Genomic DNA, 22,398 nt, shown 5'->3' with positions numbered 1-22,398 from the left:
TGCAATGTCTCGAATGACCAGAGTGTACGGAAGTAGCGTGTGTCCATTGTGGGTGTAACAGGTGATAACCGTCAAGCTGTATCCGTGCTCATCTCTGCAGAGGGTGTTTAGTTTAATGAAAAGCCTTATTTTTATATTTTATTTCTATACACTGTGACGGCCTCACGACCAGTTGATTTGTTTTCTTCGAGGGTAAAATGGAGAGGGACTTCACCGGTGCTGAGAACGACCTGTTTTCGCCTGCGAGGAGAAAAGATATTAGTGAAGACGCCGGCGCAGCTAATTCCCACACCTCTAACGATGAAACAGCTGCTAATGATGTCGCCCGAGCCAGGTGGACTCTACTGCGACAGGTAATGTCATTCTCAAGCCCGACCAAAAAAAAAATAAATCTCTCATGGTTTTTGTTTATATCTGAAAAATGTACAGCGTAAACAGCTCAGGACACTTGGCAGGTTTGCCACAGGTGTTGGAAATTTGTGTTACCGTCACGAGCTTTGTATTTAGTCTATATTGGCGGTATATTTCAGTCACGTGCTTTACCTGAGTCCTTACATGAGCTACGTGCACTTTATTTATTTTGCTGCATTATAATAACACTACATTTATGTGTCAGTATTTACTACTTGTTACTGTCAGAATAAGATCCTACATATAAACCGTGATCAGTTTATGTGATGTTTAACTAGTGTTACAGGTCACACTTTACTTTTGCTTCACTAACAATGATTCATCATTATCCAGACAAATGAAAAGGTGGCTGGAAAATACATAGGTGGTCTTTTATTCCCTCAGATTCATTTATTATAACGGTATGTGCTGCAGATTCTTGTCTCGATACAGATTTTTTAATGCTCATGTAAAATGTCAGTGCCCTTGTGCTACAGTATGAATGTAAAGCAGGTCAGTTTCAAAGCATTGCTGATGTATCCAATATGGTCTGGTATCTAAACCATGTCATCTGTACTGTAAATATAACAAAATAAAATATAATACGATATGATACCACCAACAATATGACCTTGTGGGCATTCGGAATCAGTCGTCTCTGGTTGCAGAACCAATCAGCTGTGCACATAAGAGCTGCTGCTGGAAAAGTGAAGCTTGAACTTTTTCCCATAAATGGACATTACACTTGGTGGACATGAAAAGCTCTGTGCAGTGGGGCCATCCAGGGTTCTGCAGTTGTCTGGGAATGTTAATAAAATCAATCAGTATAACATTTAACAGGCATTAATAGCATTTTTGTAACCAACTCAAGAGATTAATTTGATACCCTCAATTTAGGTGTTTTCCACTGATTAATTTTTTGAGCAAACTGGTATTTTTAATCTGAAAGAATCATGCACTGAGTTTGTACGGCCCATTGAAAAATGTTTGCAAGATGCACTCATTTGTTAGTAAAATCTACAGACTTGCATTTCTTTCCCACCTTCTTTTCTGGCCTGCTTTCTCTGTCTTTCTCACAGGTGTTGTGTCAAAAACAGGTTGATAGTCCAGAGGTGAAGCAGGTGTCTGTCCGCAGGTTTGCCACCTTTGACCTTTTCCACAGGATAAAGCTTATGACAGAGGACCCAAGTAATACCTCAGATGACCAATGGGTGGAGTACAGAAGTGTCTCCTTTCCTAAGTACAGTGCCTTACTTAGGTAAATGTCTTCATGGACAGAGCTTGAATAAAATGATGCTATTTTTTCAATGCACTTAGGTCAGGTGAATAGAGAAAAAAAAAAAGTGCTGGCAGTTCTTAATTATGTTATACACTAAATATGCTTTTCATAAATTGAAGTTCATATCATTGCAGTTTTGTTTGGCAAACTACATTTTGTAAAAAAAATTTTGTGGAACACAAAATGTGAAGCATTCAGGACATCATGGATCAATGAGCAACGTTGTTTCCCTTTTGTTCTTGCTAATATCTGAGTATAATGTGAATATCTACAACTTGTGTTTTTGAAATTATTACCGTAATGATGATACTCAAATAATATGTGAAAATGGACAGTTTCTAGTTAAGTAACATCAAACAACATAACTCTGACTGCAACTGCAGCAATTTAATAATCCAGAAACTGAGGGAAAATCCTGCATGTGTACCGTACTTCAACACATTTCTGCCTTTCATGATTTCTAGTGCTCTTTCTTTGTAATAAGTTTAAAAGTTAAGCTTCTTTTTTGCTTGTTTGTAGAAAAGATTATATGCATTTTATTATATAAGTTTGTAGAGAACTGAGCTTTGATTGATGGACATTAACTTGTGCTATTGGATGATTTTCTCTACATATATTTGTCTCTTAGGGACAACTTGGGGCCTCTCAGAGTTAATGAAGTGCTGAACAGTTTTGACAACACCGGTAACGTCTGTAAGTACATGCCATATCTGTATTTGTAAGTTGCTGTTCTATGTACGTATATGTGTGTGTATAGTATTTAAATGTGCTCACAGTGGACATTTAACCTACAGTGTTCCCTGGTTTATATGTCTTCTGTGTGAGATAAACAAATGTCTACCTTACATCAATATATGATGTAGTCACTCCTCCTACCTTCAAACTTTTCTCAAGGTTTTTCTCTGTTCATTTTAACTGCCATAGTGGTATTTCAACCAGACATGTATGCTGGTTGTTTAAATCATAGTAAACGTATATATCAAAAACTACATACGACTGGCCTTCTGAATGTTATAGCGCCTGTAAGTTATTTATCATTACTATAATATATATTTATTAGGGAATTGTAGACATTGTGCATGTTTCATAAATATGTTTTTATAGGCTTCCTTCTCAATATAACTCCATATGAATTCTCCTAAGTCATTAAAAACTTTATTTCATTTGCATCCATCCTCACATTGGTTATGACAAAGGTTAGAGGTCAGTGTTAACCAGCCAGATGGCTACACAGGAGCTGGGGTCAGAGGTGAAGGCCATGGCTAGAGGCTACTTCACTGCACCCTGGGATCAGTGTGTATGAGTCGTGACGGAGCACAGTGGTAGTGCTCATTCCAACCTGCTCGAATGGGTAATCCCTTTTATCCACAGAGAGACAACAGGATCAATCCTTTAATTTTAAGAGCGAAGGGGGAAAAAAGACAGCATTTTTTTGGCCTTGTGGCACTAAGAGGCTTTCACTGCATGTGCTCAATGTGATGTTCTACCACATCTCCCTCTATTCTTTTGTCTTTGACTTCCTACTTAAACAAAGATGTACAAAGATCACCCCTTACTCCTGCTTCAACCTGCAACTTTGGGTATAGCCCATCATCCCCCTGCTCCTCAGTCTTCCCCTCTCACCTCCTCTTTTTCTTCTTTCCACCCCTCCATCCCTCCCTCCTCACAGCTGGAGTTGTGCTTTGCCAGATGGGTAACTGAGTTACTGACTTGGCTGGTGGATTAGCACAGCCGGAGATGAGGGAGTAGAGGAGGGGAGAAGAGGTGAAGGTGGGTGGGCATGCCAGAGGTGGTTTGAGTGTGTCTGTGTATTTTAGGAGTGGAGAGTCACTAGCAAAGGGACCTTGTTCTTCAGACAATGAGCCAGCCATCTCCCTCCTGTTCTCCATCCCATGTTTGGGACTAGTAATGCGTGTGATCAATTAGGACTGGTTGAGAGGAGGCTCTGAAAGGCCCAGAGGTGACCCTGTCAGAGCCCTGGGGTATGTATTTGGGGGAGGGATTCAGATGAAAACCCCACATAGTACACAAACTCACACACATGCTTATGTCTTCTCACATCTTCACAAAGATACACAGCTACACATTTATGCTCCCAGTCACCAACAGACCAACATTCACACACATTTACACGTCGTCTAGCATCACACACACACACTACCGTTTCTGCTATCTTGATAATCTCCAACCCCTGAGGTGTGGACAAGCCCAAATCCTAGGGGTTCTTGTCCTCTTGAATAGTGGGTTTAAAAGCCTGGCCGGATTAACCTACTACCTCCATAATGTGTGGACTCAGCTTAAAAGTGCTACCCCATCTCACCATGACGTCCTCTACCAGCTATTGAATTTGTCCCACCACTGTGCACGTATGTGAACAATATGTTGTTTCTTAAGGTGACGATAAGCTGGAGTCAATGGTTTCATGTCAAGCCTAGAGGAACTAGCGGGGAGTCTTAATAACGATGTTTTAGAAAATGGAGAGTGTGGTTCAGATGGCGTTATACCACTAGGAAGACCTGAACAACATAGTGTTTGGAAAATCTGTGATTATAGGGCTTGTGTCCTGTTACCTTCTACTTTAATTTACAGGAATTGATTTGAAGTCACATGAGCCTGTGTATCTTGAATTAAAATTAACTGTAAACTAGTGGCTGAATGATGTGTTTTTAGGGATGATATTGCACTATTCAATAAAACTGATACGCCAATGTTTTTAATGCATTTGTATAAAAATTGAAATCTCCATAATAATGAGCTTGAACACACAACTGCATTTTAGCACATGTTTAATGAAAGGAAAACTTTTTAACATTACTCTACACAGAAAGTGTGACTTTCTAATAAAGTTAAATCAACCATTAATTAAACAGTCAAAATACAATAGCTACCCAAAATTGTATTAAGTAAAAATAAATTATTTTGGAGGAAAGGAGCAAATGTTGCGATTATTTTACTTTATCAGACATCGGATGGGAAGGTGATGATGCCAATGCTAATTTTCAGTTTTGATCATTAATCAGGTTGATAATCTTTAAACTGTGTGGGCCGGCAAAGAAACAATTGGTTTTCTTTCATTTCCATTGCCTGCAGCTGTTTAAAGTCAAGAGGAGGGCTTGAGGAAATTGTTACTACAGGTGTGCTCGCTCTTTATTGTGCACAACATTGTCTCTGGTAATCATGTGGAATTCCTAGTTACATTTGTATCACTCATCCCTCGCTGTGAATGGTTGGACTTATTTCAGGCTGCTCTTCATTACTGTGAACTTTTTGAACTCTGAACTCCCGACCCACTGATTCTTTAGCTGACAGTGGGGGCTTGTAATTGGAAGAGCGCTTAGTTCGACTGTTGTTTCGGGGTTTTAGAGGTGCTTGTTTCCTGCTAAGGATCAAGGTTTTAGGACACAATGCGGGCCCTTGGGGTCTAGTAACTAATAATGCATCAGAGAGGTGTGTGAGTGTGTGTGTTTGAGTGTGTCTGCATGTTGCAAGGGTTTAGTCAGAGCTTGTTGACATTGCATGGCTTTTGGAGAGAGGCTTGTGAGCTCTTCTTCTGGGTTTATTTCATAGACCAAGGTCATAGCAAAAGTCAGTGATTGTGTGCCCATAGGCTTGTGTGGGTATGACTAATAATAATAATAATAATAATAATAATAATAATACACTCTTATATGTTATTTCTTGGGATTCTCTACTAGGAGCCACTGAGTCACTTGTGTGTGTTTGTACATGTTATACCAAGCATCCTAATGAAGCCTAATAGAGCTTTCTTTCCAACAGCTGTCATTGTCTGAATGGCTACTGGCCTTTCAGACTCACAGTCATCCCTATTATCTCCCACAGATTTCACCTATCACCCCTGCTGGTAAATACTACAGGCCCAAAATGTTATGGGGGTGTCAGATAGGGCATTGTGGTGGAGGGGTTAGTGTTTCATATCTATGCGTACACTGCATTTTTCTACCAGTTAGTGGAAAGAGCCTGTTTATGAAGAAAACAAGAGGATAAATGTGGGCACTGGTAACATTTCAGTGTCACAAGTATATATTAAACATCGAATTATGCAATCATTAGACAGATGATTGTGTCTCTGACTTCATGTTACACAGTGGGACAGGTGTGTGTGTTTTCTGTATCCGGAGTGTCTCTGTCAGTCATGTATGTGTGTTTAATTTGTCGTACCAGTCTCTGAGTGTTCTTGGAGGCTGTGTGTGTATGTGCAAGTGTGTGCATTTGTGTGTGTTGTAATAGGTGCCCCCCGTAGCCTCCCCTTGTGCCAAGCCTTTAGCAGAGCCCTGTTTGCATAATTATGCTAATTCATTGTGCCATAGTGCTAATTAGACCTTGTTAGACAATAGCGCTAGACTGGGAGCTGACAGGCACACACACACACACGCACACACGCACGCACACACACACACACACACACACAGACATGCTCACTCAGACTGTTGTGTCAATGACAAGGTTTGTGGACCCCCTCTGCGCTGTTTATAACGTGCTCTCTATAGAAATGGTTCTCTACTGGTGTGCCCCAGATTGAGCTCAGGTGTCTTATGGTTTTGAATTTGTCTCTAGTAGAATGTAATAATACCACTGTAAACCCATATTATGCTCCTTTGCTTATAAGAGATTATGTAGATTGCTCGTTTTCTGGCATTTTGGTACTTCTTTCTAACCTTGCTTGTAAAAATAATTGATAATGGACATTTTGACTTACTATTAATTCACTGTATTCTTAACTTATTATGGCACGTTTCTAAAAACATATGTTATGTTTAGTTAAATCAAAGTTTTGTCAAATAAATCTAAACATGTCCACCAGTAGTTTTTACATTGTGAAGAAAGTATATTTAGTTTATTTTTATGAGTGAACGCACAGAAGCACATAGAACCCAAAACTGAACTTACTTTAACTAAGAGCCGGTTGAAGATAAAAACGTAAGACGGTAAAAAGAAAATAAATACAGAAGTTTGTACAATCTACCAGTGCTGGTTACTGAACTGCAGAAGGTCAGGGAACCGTCATCTCCCAATGTCTAGCAGAATAGCCTTTACTAACTTTTTCTGTTTCAGGCAGAGCTCACCCTCATGAAGTGATAAAGCTTCATCACTAAACATGAGTTGTCCCACAACCTGCCTGATAACTTTTTCCTCTGAAAGGATTTGTGGTAATGGAGTGTGGATAGTTTTTATGCTGGAAAGCGGAATTTGTTGAAGAATGTTTCAGTAACTTTTGAAAGCTAAAATAAAAATGTTTAATCTGCAATTAGTTCAGAATAAAACTTTGTAATAGACAATGTTAGAAAAATGTTTGATTTAATTATTTCAGAAAGAATGAAGTGAGTCTTACCAGATGTAATTCAGGGGCTTCATTAGACAATGCTGTTTGCCTTGATGATTGGTTTAAAATGATGGAGAAAAAAATAGGTTGTTAGGGAACATTTTTAGAGACTGCAGCTGTAACGTGTAATAGTTTGTGCCTATTGTTACAAAAATATAGTTAAACATAAAAAGGCATATAGTATGTGAATGTGTAGGCATACACACTGAGTGGGTGTTTTACTTCCCTATGTAGGAGTGGGGGTTGGAAAAAAAGACTTAAGTGGCTTTAGGGCACATTGAAGGAGTTGCCGGTTGACTTAATTGAAAGTAATTGATTTACACTTGTGCGGCCTTGTCTATTTTATCTATTCACTGGAGGAAACAAGAAACAGGAAGTTGCCTGAAGTAGTTTAGGGTGTTGCAAGCTTTCTTGACACTTGAGGTAAACAGTCACTTCTCTACTTCTGTGCACAAGTTGATGCTAATGTGCATGCGCAGGCATACAAGTTTATGTGGACGCACGCACGCACACACGCACGCACGCACACACACACAGTTACACAATGAATTCCCTGCAGTCAACCATTATGACTTTGAGCACAATAGGGATTGAAGGTGAGCTGCTGGGTGTAGCTTTGCTCGGAGACTCCTCTCCCATTATAGTCTGCAGTTGATTATGTGAATTTAGGCATGACAGAGTTTATGTGTATGTGTCCAGATGCGTGTGCACGTGTGCACCATTACCAGTAAGCGGTGGGGATTAAGTTCAGGAAATGAGTAGAGCGTTAAAGGGGTGCTTCCCTGCCCAGTGCTCTTGCATTGTCACCACTGCTAATACTCAGCTAATTACAAGGACATACTTTAACAGCAAGCTCAGCTTTTCACTCTCATGTCTCTCCACTTCGTTCCCTCCCTTTCTAAGGTTACCCCTCACCCTGGAATTAGGGGCTGAAATGAGAGAGGAAAAGAAAAAAGAAAGAGTAATAACAGGCCTCTCCCCTCCCTAAAAGCTCACCCTCCCTCTGGATGGATACAATTATTGGATTTTTCTCCATTTAAGTCACCCAGCCCCTATGTACCCCTCCTGGCAATGTCCCCCATGGTGGCTTAACTCAGCGTACATTTTTTAGTACAACTGCATGTAGATCCGTGCACACATTCATCTGTCTGTCTTTGCTAAACGTGTACCCTGAAGAAAGATCCCACCGCATTGTGATTAGTACTTCATTACAGCTCACGTAAAACATCTTAAAAAACAAAACACTAATTTGAAGGTATTTATATCTAGATCTAGATGTAGCTCTGCGGTAGTAAAATTAAAACTGGACTTTCAGAGATGACACCTCGTTTAGGATATTAAATGACTTGGGTTCTGTTGGTCTTGATCCATGCACAGGGACTCACAAGATGACTAAGCACCATTTGTCTTAGTAGGAAAACTACAGGTAGCCAAGACCAGACTATATGGAGACAAAGTAAGGTTTAAGTTTCTGAATAACAGCCAGCTGAATGGCGCTATCCATGGTATTGAAAAGGGCGTATAATCTGTTACTCGTAGTAGGTTAAAATATGCATCAGAATATTATGCTTTGGTTTTATATTTATTATTGTGTACTATTGTATTCTGAAATGATTTCCTTAAAAATATGCAAGTTTATAAATGTGTGTTTTGGTCAGTGATTACTGATCTGTTACTGAAAGAGATGTTTAATTAGCAGCAGGATTCATAGTTTGTATAGGCCTGTTAATGAGTTATTTTCATTAAAAAAAAACATTTCATGATTTTCCAATCCACATAATTTTCATTCCCAAATTAAAACATTCTGTGAGCCCTCATGCTTTTGGATACAAACCTGGTTGTTCTATATACAGCCATTGTAAAGTCTATCGTGGTTGTACACATACATTTCAGACCGTGCCATGCATATTAGTCTCCATGCATGTTTTGTGTGTGTATTCATAAATGTATGCAACCACAAATGTGAGTATGCTTCCATTAGAGAGCTAAGTGATTAGTGCATGGTAGTTAATTTGGCTCTCCTCCCTCTTGTGCTGTGGAGTGTCCCACCGTGTCCCTCCAAAGGCAAGTGCACACATGTAAGTGCTGTGGTGAGTGTGCCTGTGTATGTGTTTTTTGTTTATGTGTAAATGTCCCTGATGATGTTTTAAAACAAATAGGTGATTAATGTGATTAGTGTGTTGATTTGGAAATGGAACTGCTATAGTAAATGGTCACATGGGAATATGGGACAAGGCTTTGGATTCTCTCCAAACACTTACATTGTGTGTTTTTTAAGTGTGTGCACTCATGTATTTTTCTACCATATGCAAGTGTTTCTAGATTTATGTGTTGTAAAGCTACTTGGCATTACTTTTCAAAGTAGAATAGTTTTGTTTAGCATAGCAAACCTTCCCTATACCTTTGTCAGTTATATGACTGCAGGTATAGCAGAAATTAGGGTATTTGATTTTAATTTCTCTTCAAGTGTCAATGAGATTGTAGATTCTGTCATCCATGCAAAAGGTGAAATTATGACATTTAAAGTAATGATGAAATATGTCTTATAATTGTTTATTGTTATCATCACTAGTACCTTTTTATGAACTACTTGCTTAAAAAGACTCAGCAGAGAGGGGAAACAGCTGCATGTCAGCCTTCAGCCTGTCAACATGCCTTTTCTGCAGCTGCTAATGTGTTTGCTATTGAGTTAAAAAGCTATTAACTTGCTTAGTGACTCACTATATAACATTAATGCCCAAACAGCTACAGTCACTTGTTCAGTCTGTCAGTCTGCCTCTGTCTTGAGACTCCCCGAATAACCCCACAGGGGGCTTTAACTGTCAGTTGGCCAAGTCAATGTTAAAGAAGGTGTTGACGCTAATGGGTATGCTAAATGCTAATGTGAGCTAGTGTAGCCCTCCAAGGGGAGAGCTAACTGATTTTCAAGTGGCCCCCTGAGAGACAGCCCTAATCACTAACTAGCTGTTTCATTTCTCTCGGGCTCCAGGCTGCAGGTACTGCTGTGTAGCTGCTGTGCCTGTGCTAACATTGGGCTTTTATTATCAGTTTTCTTGTAGAGAGAGAACGTAAAACCCAATATATTGTCAGCATTTGACATCAGCCTTTTGAGGGATTAAAACAACAACATACACATTTACGTCTTATACTTCATGACCTGGCTTAGTTGTAATGTATACATTCAAACTTTTTGTACTACTTGTATGGCTTTTAATTTAGGTCTGTTTTTGCATTGTATTATTTCTACACTACACACATGCACACACGCGCACACACACTCTCACGCCCACACCCACGCACTCACACACACTCTCACGCACACACACACACACACACACACACACACACACACACACACACACTCTTTTCCTCTCATTCTGTCAGTCTATCTGTCCACAGCAGGCCATGGCGCCATAGACCTTTATGTTTGCCCACTCAGTCTGAAATACTCTCCCCCTCTCATATCCAGTGAACAGTAGGAGAAAGGGGGGAGACATTAGATGGGTGTAGCAACTACGTTTTGGAGATTCCTGCATGTAATTGTGAGACCCTGAACTAGTTCACAATATGTCATTATGTCGGTGCTTCACAAAGACACCTGGACTGAAAGTGTTTTTGGTGTCGTTCCCTCTTTGTAAGCAGTAAGAAGTCTCCCTATTGATTCAAGATGTCACAATGAAAGCCACCTTTAAACTCAACGAAGGTCAGTGACTCTGTCTCGGTACTAAAATGTAAAGGGAGATGACAAGGACGTGACTCAGTCCAACCTCACACTTCACCCAATTGTCACTGTATTTGTAACGATACAGCAGAAGCCAACGCACCAGCTGAAGAAATTTACATATAATGTCTCAAGTCATATACTCACTCACACATACACAAACATCCCCTTTCAGAACCTTTGTGTGTGTGAGAACTTAATATGTAAGTGTGTGTGGGTGTGTCTCAGTAGGGGCAGAGGGGATTACAGGAAGATTGGTGTACAACCAGGTTGCTAGACTGATCCCCTCCAAACTCTGTGTGCCGCCCCACTGGGCTTTTCATTGTGTGTGTGTGTGTGTGTGTGTGTGTGTGTGTGTGTGTGTGTGTGTGTGTGTGTGTGTGTGTGTGTGTGTGTGTGTGTGTGTGTGTGTGTGTGTGGTTCAGAGCTGGCACTGCGGTGGGAGGGTTAAGTGCAGGATCACAGATGGGGACATTAGGTTTCAGTAATACCCTACATCATCTTCTTCCCGCCATCCCTTCCTTTGTTCCTTGTACTGCCTCTGTATGTGTGTTTTGACTTATTTGCTCCTTTTTTGTTTTCAAGGCCAATGATATTTTAATACATTATAAAGACCAGGCTCATCGTAGAACCCAGGTTCATGTAGTGGTGACTTGCGAGAATTGCTCTTAGCCGTACCTTACGCATTCTGTAATGCATAATTGAGTCAAATATATAGTCCATAAAAATCTTTCAAATGGGGATTCAATGTTCTTATGTGCTTATGGCAAGACTTAAACAAACACTCAGTGAATGATGCACTGTATGTCTGCCACTTTCCACAGACATCTAAGAACTGAAGTTAAAAGATTGCAGGCTTAAAGCTGTAAATGTGTCAGGAAGCTTTCTTCAATTAACCAATAAATTGGGAGCCAAAATCGGTCAAATGGTTGCACTTTTCACTACAGTCTAGGTGCTGCATGCTATTTTGTGCCACAGGTCCTAATTTTCTCTTTGTGTGCTACAGCTTGCATCTTCCCTCCTTGTTTCATTGCCTTCCACCCTCTCTACTGTGCTTCTTCCCTCCCTCCACGCCACCCCCCCCTCTCCACCCACCAGTGATTGCACAATCTTCCCATCACCTCCACAATCATAACAGCCCAGAGTCTGTGCCAATGTGTAACCATTGCCAGTCTACACACTCACACAGACACACATACATGTTTCCTGGAGGAGAAATACAGTTGGAGCTTTTATGCCCCTTTCCCAAGTGGCTGTTTTTGAGCACAGCCACAATGGAGGGCCTAATGTGGATTTGTTTAGAGAGCTGGTTAATTGGAGTGGGATGCTCTAATTGCACCTCTTTCATGGTGTGTGTGTGTGTTAGTGGATACGTGTGTGTGTGTGTGTGTGTGTGTGTGTGTGTGTAAATGTCAGTGTCACCTGGCTTTTGTTTGGACTATGTGTGTGGGAAAACATTTGCTCAGCTATAACTTCACTACACAAACACTATGAGCTGCATAGCACACAAATAAAGGGTGTGAAGTGTTTAAGTACAGGGAGTGGGAGAAAATAGATAAAAAGACAGAGAATACATGAATAGTGTACCTAACCTTATAATTGCCAAGTATAAGACATTTCATGTGCCAAGCCTATACGCGGACACACAACTTGTGTGCGTTTGGAGAGTTCCTGCCTCTCTTGCTTTCTGTCGGTGTTATCCCCCAGCTGGGGGTGCTCTAAGTCTTTGTATGACTCCACCACTAGCTTACGTTTGTGCATATCAGACTTCCCTACCAGTTAAGTTCCTGTGTTGTCTAACCACATAGTGTTCTGGTATGATGTATGTTTTTGAAGTGGCACAGTGATGCACAAAAATGCAATGAGTTTCAGAAACAAGATCAGTTCTGCTGCATGTGAAAAGGTTTTGAGTTCATCCTTTCACAATCTATCTTTTTCACATTCTTTACAACAGATAAGAATGACTTAATCAGTAAACACTTGATTTATTTTGTAAACAAATCAGTTATAAAATGGCATGACTGGATTTATAAAGTAAACTTTATTAATGAAGATTACTAAACTCCTGAGATCAATTTTTCTGTTTTGTTTTTAATCAATGTTGATTTAATTATTTTTTGTTTTTTAAAGCTTGAGCTTTGACCCGATCAGTTACCTTTACACATGCACACACAATTTTTTTTTTTTACAATTTCCTTGGATCTCTTTGTTTTTCCCCTTACATCATGTCAAAAAACGCTTTTATTACAATCTCTCTTAGGTTAATTTCATGTTTCTTTTTTTATCTTTGTGAAAACATGCACCTACATCATTTCCACTTATGAATAAACAAAACATTTGATGTAAATAAATAACTGAGCAAAAATTTACGTGAACTTTCATACAAACCTAAATTATCTAATTAATCCTTCACTTCATGCTTTATAATTTTACTTTGATTGTATGACTCTGACATTGGTACTTTCTCTTGATAACAAGAATAAATGGTGAAGACACACTGTGTCAAAGTTTGCAGCCCCTTTTTTTTCTAGATCTGCTCTTTCACTTCGGTCCCCTCTCCATTGACTTTCCCTCCTAACTATTTGCATCCAGTTCTCCTTCGTTTTCAGTCCACCATCCACTTATCTGATGATTGTGTGTGTTTGTGTATCAGCGTGTACCCCTATGTGAGTGCAAGCACATGGCGTGCCCTAAGTGGGCCATGGGCATAAAGCTAATCAATGACCGTCATTTAAGCCCATTCTCATTCTGCAAACAGCACACATGCACATACACACATCAGTGTTTTGCTGATCAATTGAAAATAAGTGTCATTCACAGGACACAGGCAGAGCCACAAATGGTCTGCTTTCATTTTTCTCAAAGCTGTTTTCACTGTTTTTGATTCTATTTCTGTTTTTACATTTTCATTGTCTTTATGAGCTTAGTACAAGTGTACGTGATTGTCCCTCTGAGTGTTTGTGTGCACTCATTTGCAGGGTCAGTCTAAATGGAGATGTATTATTAGTAACCCTTCTGAGTGTGGTCACTATAGTTCTCTAGCAAGGCAATCAGATCACTTAAGAGGCTGCCTGGTCAATGGCCCGAAGCTTTCTGTCTCTCTGAGTATACATCTCTCCGTCTCTCTCTCTGGCTCTAACCTTTAATGCCCCTTTCCAACATTCACAAAAACCCCAGCAGCCATGGCCATCACCCCTTATCTCCTCTCTTCTTGCCCTGCCTTTTCTCTTCTTTTACCACTCCTGCCTCATGTCCTTTACCTCCTTTGGGGGGGAAAATGACAAGGTCATGAAGATAAACATAGTAAAGTGAGAGTGGTTGAGAGAGAGAAGGGGAGAGACAGAGTGAACTGAAATGAACCATCTCATTTGGACATTAACCCTTAGGCAGCTGTAGTGAGAGGCTAGCTAGCCTAGCGGATAATGCCCAATTGTGTATAAGGCATTATTTAGCTTCAGTTAGCTGACAAGCTATTACTAGAAAGAATGAAGTGCACAGCAAAGCAAGACTCACTGAGTGTATGTGTTTATGTGTGCGTGTGACAGGTGGGTAACTGCCTTTCGGACCCAGTGGCATAGACACGCTTTACTTACACATCGCTGGAGAAGTGTATGCAAACATGTATTTGTGTATGTCCTGATAGCTTGCTTAGTGGACTGTTTTTATCCGTGCATGCTCAGTGATGGACAACATTACCACAGAGATTCAGCCATTTCTACTGCTTTATTCGCTTGAGTAGGGTGTTTAGTGTGAGGTCCCTTAACCCCTCTGACACTGAGCAGTTTGATAGTGAAACCCAGGAATCTGCGCACCACTAGTTACAATCACTAGTGTTTTCTTAAGGGTAACACAGTTAATCCAGAATAATTTGTAATTTTGTTTTAGCTTGATTCATTTGCATCATGAAGTTGTTTTTTTTTTTTTTTTTAAACGCCATCCTTTTCAAAGTATGATTTTTGTCAGCTAGTTTGTTTTACCGTGCCCTGCATGCATGCAGTCACAGAAAAATTTTTTGTTAGAAAAACTCAGAAAAAGTTTTTGACCATGTAATAGTTTGCTATACTATGTTGCAAACAAAGGTTAATTTTAGACGACATTTAGTCTATAGAATGTATATTATTATGGACGGAGGCAGAAAAGCCAGGTGTAGATTACTGCACAAAGTGAGAATTTTATTTATTTTCCTTGGTCAGGATATGTACAGTCAGTCCAGCTTGGATTTACAAGTCTGACAATTAATACTGAACAAACAATAACTCATGAACTAATAACTCACTTACTATGAACACACAGTGCTTCAGTTTCAGCTTCACAGTTTGTCATGTCTTTTATGTATTGGGATTGTCTCTCTCAACTCACCATATATTATATTATATTCAATTCCTTGAAATTTCAGGTGACCCCATTTGAATTTCAGGCGACCCCACGTGGGGTTCCGACCCCAAGGTTGAAAAACACTGGTTTAACTGGTTACTTTATTTATTATATAGTCATACTAATATGAAGTTTGTATCTGTATGAAGTTTGCTTATTATATTATTATCCAGCAAACGTTTACCGTAACTTATTTTTATGTTTACATTTGAGCTACATGGTGAGAGATATGGATATTGCAGCAGTAATCACTCCAGAAGGACTGGGAGCAAAACTTTCATTAAAAAATCATGACAGACTTTCCTATGTAATCTCGATATGTAGCAGTGGTCAACAAATGTAAATTGAGCAATATCCTGCATTGCAAGCCAATAGAATACTGAAAGCCCTTGCACTAGTTGACTGCATGTTGTCCAGCAGACCAGTGTCTTTGTTTGTGGGTTGTCTCTAAACCGTATCATGTTTAGGTTTCATCTGCAGAAGTGTAAAGCATAGTTGTGTGTTACTGCTCCTATCTGAAGTTGTGAATGCTTTAACCTCTGTTCCTCTGCTTCTATTGTCAAATATGTGTATTTCCATGATATCTACCAGCCTTGCTTACTCCTTACCACTTACAACACAAAAAGCAACTATTATGCTATTGAGTGCACCACTTAAGTTTTCTCAGGGCCGATTTGATGCAAGTAATGGTATCTATGTGCGCCTTAACAACCTCAGCATCTACAAGCATGGCTGTTTTGAAGAATGCTTACTGGAAATATGTCATCCTCTGTTCAATCCAGAATAAAGAATCATACAAGAATAGATACAAGAGTAATTCATTTTCCATTGGCTCAAGGAAATAAAAGAAAGACAAAAGTAAACAAGCAATCTTCAGTTTAAAAGTCATCAGGCAGAGGTGAGGACGAAGGGTCTTCTGTAACATTCAGTCCTTCACCTTGCTGTGGTGAATCTTCATTGCAGCTGCTTCTCTGGTTGGTCAGAATGTGGTGAAGCGGATAATCCAGACTGTCCAAGATACCCTCCACTTTATTCACTCTTATCCAGCTTCTCTCCAAACACAGAGTCAGTTCTCTTTACCAGTTTCCCCAGCTGTCTTGTGACCGTTTGTTTGGTGCTGCCCTCCCAACAGACTACAGCACAGAAAAGCCCACTTGCCACCACTTACTTACTGGTAAAACGTGCAAAATTTTAGTGCAGCTGTCAAAGGATCTGAGGAAAAATAGCTGACTATGTCATAATAAAAGGGTCATCATGAAAAATTAATCCATGACTAATGTGAGACTGTTCCCTGTAATGGATCGTTTCTTTTGGTCAGGGGTCTCATATCTGCTTGACTAACATAAATGTTACTTATGGTTACTGCATTTGATTAAAATAACATGTATATACGTCACAAAATCTAATGAGAATACCTCTGTCTGAATCTCATCACAAAGATCCCACACTGGATCACAGCATCATCCAATTGCTGTGTCTATAGATATTGTTTCGATTGAGACACACACTAGCTGAAGAAAAGACATTCTTTCTGTACTAAATTAACACTCCTTTTTTCATTTTTAGTCTTATATTGTTGGCTTTTATTAATTATTGCTAGTCTTTAATTGACGTCCAATAATGGCTGGATGACACATGGGCTTAGAGAGGAGAGTGAAGAGGAGAATGTCTAATAGAGATATATCATTACACTGTTATATGTGTAATCTATTGTGCTGCCATTGAACAGCAGCAGCATGGGTTTGGCAGTTGGCCATGCACACACACACATAAATACAAGGACACACACACATATACACGCTGTGCCTCCAGTGGGGCAGTAATAGAGGGTGTGAGTGTATTAGTCGCTATAGTCCAAGTGTTAAGTGCTGGCCTGGTGTGTGTGAGATCGATGACAGCCGAGCGGGCTCTCATTCACACACACGCACAGACGCACACACAGAGCAGTGGCATATAGCCTAAGGTCAGGGGTCATACACAAACATCTCTTTCTCGCTCACACAGATATCTCCCTCTCTCCGTCCTTCAGTGTGTATATGTATCAAAAACATTTTCTGTGTCTATTACACACACGAGCATACGTATGCTCATCCTGTTCTGCGACCATAGGGAGGGGCCCGCTGTCAACCACCGGTGGTCCATCGATACTCGGGCAGACCACTAATGCCTGCTGTCTGCTGATGGACGCTGGCCTGCCTCCAGGGACCATTAGACTCACTGGGACACAGACAGACACACACACACACAGACACACTTACAGCAAACACATAAAAAATAGAATTTAGAGCCGACAGGGAAACACACAGTGTCAGCACAGAAAACAGAGTACAGACATAGATACACTGATGATTTAAACCGAATGCACAAATGTCTTTGGGTTCAATATAATAATTTACCACCATTCTTTCACATTGTCTGCCTGAATGTTTTGGATCAGTGCAGCGAGAAAGCTAATTAAGTATTTTCTGCTGTCTGGAAAATGATTATGGTTTTATATGTTAATAATAATAATGATAATAATGATAATAATAAATTGCATTCATTAAGCACTTTTCACTCAAAGTAATCTTAAAAGTGCAACAGTGAAAAAGAAAAGAAAGGCTTAGAATAAAATACTACATGTAAAATAAAACAACTGATAAAAAAAACACCACGGTGGGCCGTGGAAAGCCTGTCTAAGTGGGAAAGTCTTGAGTTCTTTTCTGGAGTTCAGTGAGTGTGTGTGTGTGTGTGTGTGTGTGTGTGTGTGGGGGGGGGGGGGGGGTTGGTGCCGGAGGTTTTGGGTGGATGTTCGAGGGGTGAGGAGGTCCTTAAGGTAGTCGGGGTCGTTGCTGTGGATGCATTGGTAGGTGGTGAGGTCGTCTTCTACTCAGTTCTGGAGGTGATGGGGAGCCAGTGGTGGTTATGGAGGATTGGCGTGATGTGTTCCCATTTATGGACTCTCGTTAAGACTCTGGCGGCACTATTTTGAATGGATTGCAGTTTTTGGAGGTGTTTTCTGGGGATCCCATAGAGTAGGGCATTACAGTAGTAGAGCCTTGAGGAGGCAAAGGCGTGGGCAAGCTTCGCTGCATCTGTAGTAGTGAGGGAGGGATGGATCTTGGAGATGATCATAAGATGGAAAAAAAACATGTTTTAAACAAATGTTTGATGTGGTTTTCAAATGTCAGGTGTGGGTCCCGTTTCACACCGAGGTTGGTTACAGATGTTGAGAGTGGTATATTTTGACCAAAGAAGGAGATCGTGGTTATGGAGGAGGCCTGGCCCTGGTGGGGGGTGCTGATCAGTATGGCTTTGGTTTTGGCACTGATATAATATAATGTAATGTGTTTATTAAATGTAGGGTTAATGGTGCAACAGCTAAAATGAACTAAAGTTCACAACTTGTGGAACCGTCTCCTGTTAGTCCAATCAAAATACAATAAATATAGGTGACCTGATGCATTTCACGCTGTTATGGAAAAGTGAAGCCACTTTTCCAGGCTTCTCAGACATGGAGTAGTAGACTCGTATTCATATACAGGGTGGGGAAGCAAAATTTACAATATTTTGAGGCAGGGATTGAAAGACAGTGTATGGCCAATTAGTTTATTGAAAGTCATGAGAATTTATTTGCCACAAGAAAATTTACATAATAGAAAATGTTTTTATTCTATGTGTCCTCCTTCTTTCTCAATAACTGCCTTCACACGCTTCCTGAAACTTGCGCAAGTGTTCCTCAAATATTCGGGTGACAACTTCTCCCATTCTTCTTTAATAGTATCTTCCAGACTTTCTCGTAATAATTTTGCTCATAGTCATTCTCTTCTTTACATTATAAACAGTCTTTATGGACACTCCAACTATTTTTGAAATCTCCTTTGGTGTGACGAGTGCATTCAGCAAATCACACACTCTTTGACGTTTGCTTTCCTGATTACTCATATGGGCAAAAGTTTCTGAAAAGGTATGGATAATAGTGTTAGGTATGATTATGACATCAATATATGTTTGGTTTCAAAACAATTGACGTAGTGCCTGCTGAGAAAAAACAACTAAATGTTCATTGTAAATTTTGCTTCCCCACCCTGTATGTGATCAGCAATTGGTAACTACAGCTGTAAATCACAAATTTAACCCTTCTATCCATCTGAGAAATGTTTGTGAATAGACAAAATCTGCTTCATAGGGTAGGTTGTCTCTAGTCACACAGGCACACAGTAGATGTAGAGGCCTCATCTTCCCTCAGACCGCTTGAATTTCAATATACTGAAAGTTTTACCAGTGATGCTTCAAAAAAACTCTCAAGCACTGCAGTTTTAAGGTTGCAGAATGGGAAATTTCTTTCTTTAGGCTTTATTTAACTTATTTGGCTTTGGGGCTCTTTTTTGTGCCCTGTCTGTTTTTACTTTAAAATGGACACAAAAATTGACTTATAACTTTTGCTTAATGTAATGTGTCACTGGCCACAGTACATTCGTCTCCAGTATTTCATGATTTCAGCCCACATAGTCGTTTCTTTTTTTCCTGTCCAGCAGCAGGGGCATTAGGTCATCAGTGTGCACTTGGCTAAAATCACCAGAGTGCTGCAAGATCAAGTGCTATGTTCTGGTCTTTTACTTTGGTATCCATTGAACTACAATTCAGATACCATTAGTGCTACTCTTTTCTGCTTTATTGTGGCTCTTTGGTCCTTTTCTTCTTTTTCTTTTCCTCTGCAAAGATTTACAACCCCCCTAAAATCCATCCAGTTGAGCACACTCTCACTATATTACTCACTGAATGTCAAGCTCAGCACCTTTTTTAGGTGAATTAGCCCAACAACAGATAAGCTGCAGAGTGTTAGAGAGAGAAAGTTGAGAGAATCAGAGATCATACAGAACATGGAGTAACATGAGTCATGCACAGTATGAAAGGTTGTGCAGAGCTAGTAGTCTAATGGTCATCCTCCTAAGAGGATCCATGGTCGGAACAGCTAAGTATTACTATACTCCTCCAAGGCTGAGGTATTTAAACCTACAGGAATCATGTCTCAGTGATGTGCATGAAACTGACATATGTAGTGTTATTTTGTTAAATGTATTATATTGTGTGACCACTACTTCATTTTGCAACTAATGCTAAATGATTTTGACAGATAATGTTGGTGATTATGTTGGCCAATTCACGGCACTAGCTTATGATATCAAACCTTTAAAAGTTCAATAAACCCAGTGTCATCCTTCTAAGTCATTGTACTTGTATGCCTTAGTGTGCGTCTACACCATAGTATCAGCGGTTGTTGTAGTTGAACAAATAAATCCCTTTGAGTGAAAGTGCAATCACTGAACTTCAATGTCAACATCAGTGTTATTGTACATATAATTATTGCCTAATGCATACATTTTAAATAGTTTTCATAGTATTAGATTTTCCATAACAAAGATGTTATACACCAGCAATTTTATGTGATATCACTTTGTTTTCTGTAAGTCTGCCGAAGCAGTAGAAAAATGAGAACTGTTCTGTCTGTTGAAACGTCCCCTATAAAATTCTCATTAGACCAGTTAATTACAAACCACCACTGTTTTTTCTGGCTTAGCACAATCAAATATATCCCTAGAGCTCAGACTAAACAGTCCCATATTATAATGACATAAAGGGAAAAAGGGAAATTGTATAATAATGCTCTTAGAGGTATTTGTTTTGAGGGGTTTGGAGTATATCTGTGTGTAAAGATATAAAGAATAATTAGGGGTGAATGGAGATTTGTGACACGGGGGAAAGTTGGGATGTTGAAGTGTGTATAGTGTATGTGTGTGTTTATAAGCCTGGGGTATTGAGGGTCTCCGTGCTCAGTGTGGAATGCAATCTGTCGCTTTGTTTCAGTCTCTTTCTTTATCTGTTTAAAATAACATAAAAATGTAAAATGCTTCATTAAGCCCCAGTGTGGACAGGATGCAAAAGTAATAGCCGAGAAGGGAATGGGAGGCGAGGGGCGAGCTACAGAGGAAGAGGAAACAAAAACAAAAGTGAAACATGATGAGCAATACAACAGAGAAAGGACACCTTGAGAAAGAAGAGTGAAAACAGAGAGAGATGGGTCCTGACAAGAGAAGGGGGCTGTCTACAGATTTGCCTGCATCAAATCCAGGCGCCTGCGGGCATCATCACAATACAAGCATACACACAAATGTACACAGAGATGCACAGTGATAACCCATCAGCACTGGCCAAGTGTTGTTTAATCCAACCTGACTTGCACTCAACAGAAAAAGCAAATTCACTTCCACTCACAGTCTGGAAAACTGAGCGCTCTTCACATAAATGGCAGTGCTCTGAATTACCCCATTTATGTGTGTCTGTGTATGTGTGTGTGTGTGTGTGTGTGTGTGTTTTGCCCACTGGCATGCACACGTGCACACACTCGGCAGCTCATGTTTTTATTTTGGTGATCTTTTTTATTTTTTTTATTTTTTCCCCAGTGTGTTTGTGCGTCTGCGTGTGTGTTTACATGTATTGGTGGTGACAACCTCTTCAACAGTACCCCCTTCATTGTGTGACAGGCAGATAGCTAGGCTGCTCTGCTCCCTATTGTTAGGGGGCTGTCATCAAACCCTGCTTGTACAGCCAGTTATACTGTCTGTTTGTATGCGTGTTTGTGTTTGTGTGTGCATGTGTGTAAGACAGAAAGTTTGCACTTTGTTGTGTGCATCACTGTGTGTACTTTTTCGCATACAGCAGTGTAGTTTTTTTGTTTATGTGTTAATTATTATGCTTTATAAGTATTTTTTTGTTTTTCTGTGTGCCTGTGTTGTAGGTGTGTGTTGTATGTGTTTATTTGTTTCACAATGAGAGAGACAAGAGAAGATCGGGGCTGACAAGCCATTGTTTGACAGACTGATAGTTTGGCTGGAGCGCTCTACTGTACTCCCCTCTCTTCTCCATTGTTATGTGACTTGTCATTAAGCCCTTGTTGCCCAGTCAAAATGGGCAGGAGTGCTCGTTAGCCGCAGCGCTGTCATTTGTTGAGAGGAGTAGGTGAGCCTAGCACAAACACATACACACAGATACAAGAGGGCAGAGGCACAGAGTGGGTCCCACAGATGTGAAAAATTATTTTTTGCTCAGTATCTATGGTGCTCGATGCATTATTAGCATTCTCGTACAATTCTGTTAAAAAAGAAACAAGCTGTCATGAAATTAAGAGCCCTGTGGCGCTTAAAACGGGATGGAGAAATTCCCAGTAGTTTTAGAAGAATGAAACAGCTGTGAACAATGCAGCGGTATTTACATAAGAGGTGAAAATTGAAAAATGGGAGATCCAAAACTTAT

General features: G+C 40.0%; 1 protein-coding gene across 1 annotated transcript in view; it reads left to right on the top strand.

The window, feature by feature from the left end:
* The first annotated feature begins 39 nt into the window (after positions 1-39).
* camkmt (calmodulin-lysine N-methyltransferase) overlaps positions 40-22,398 on the top strand; it is a 127,563-nt gene continuing 105,204 nt past the window's right edge. Inside the window, exons 1-3 of the mRNA XM_030156807.1 lie at positions 40-353; positions 1,470-1,648; positions 2,298-2,362. Coding sequence (XP_030012667.1) covers positions 198-353; positions 1,470-1,648; positions 2,298-2,362 — 400 coding nt within the window. The 5' untranslated portion in view covers positions 40-197. The remainder of the gene's footprint in view (positions 354-1,469; positions 1,649-2,297; positions 2,363-22,398) is intronic.

This window comes from Sphaeramia orbicularis, chromosome 15 (assembly GCF_902148855.1).
Source record: "Sphaeramia orbicularis chromosome 15, fSphaOr1.1, whole genome shotgun sequence".
In the NCBI taxonomy this organism is placed as follows: Eukaryota; Metazoa; Chordata; class Actinopteri; order Kurtiformes; family Apogonidae; genus Sphaeramia; species Sphaeramia orbicularis.
Note: the sequence above shows the minus strand (reverse complement) of the source record. Positions and strands in the feature narration are given on the sequence as shown.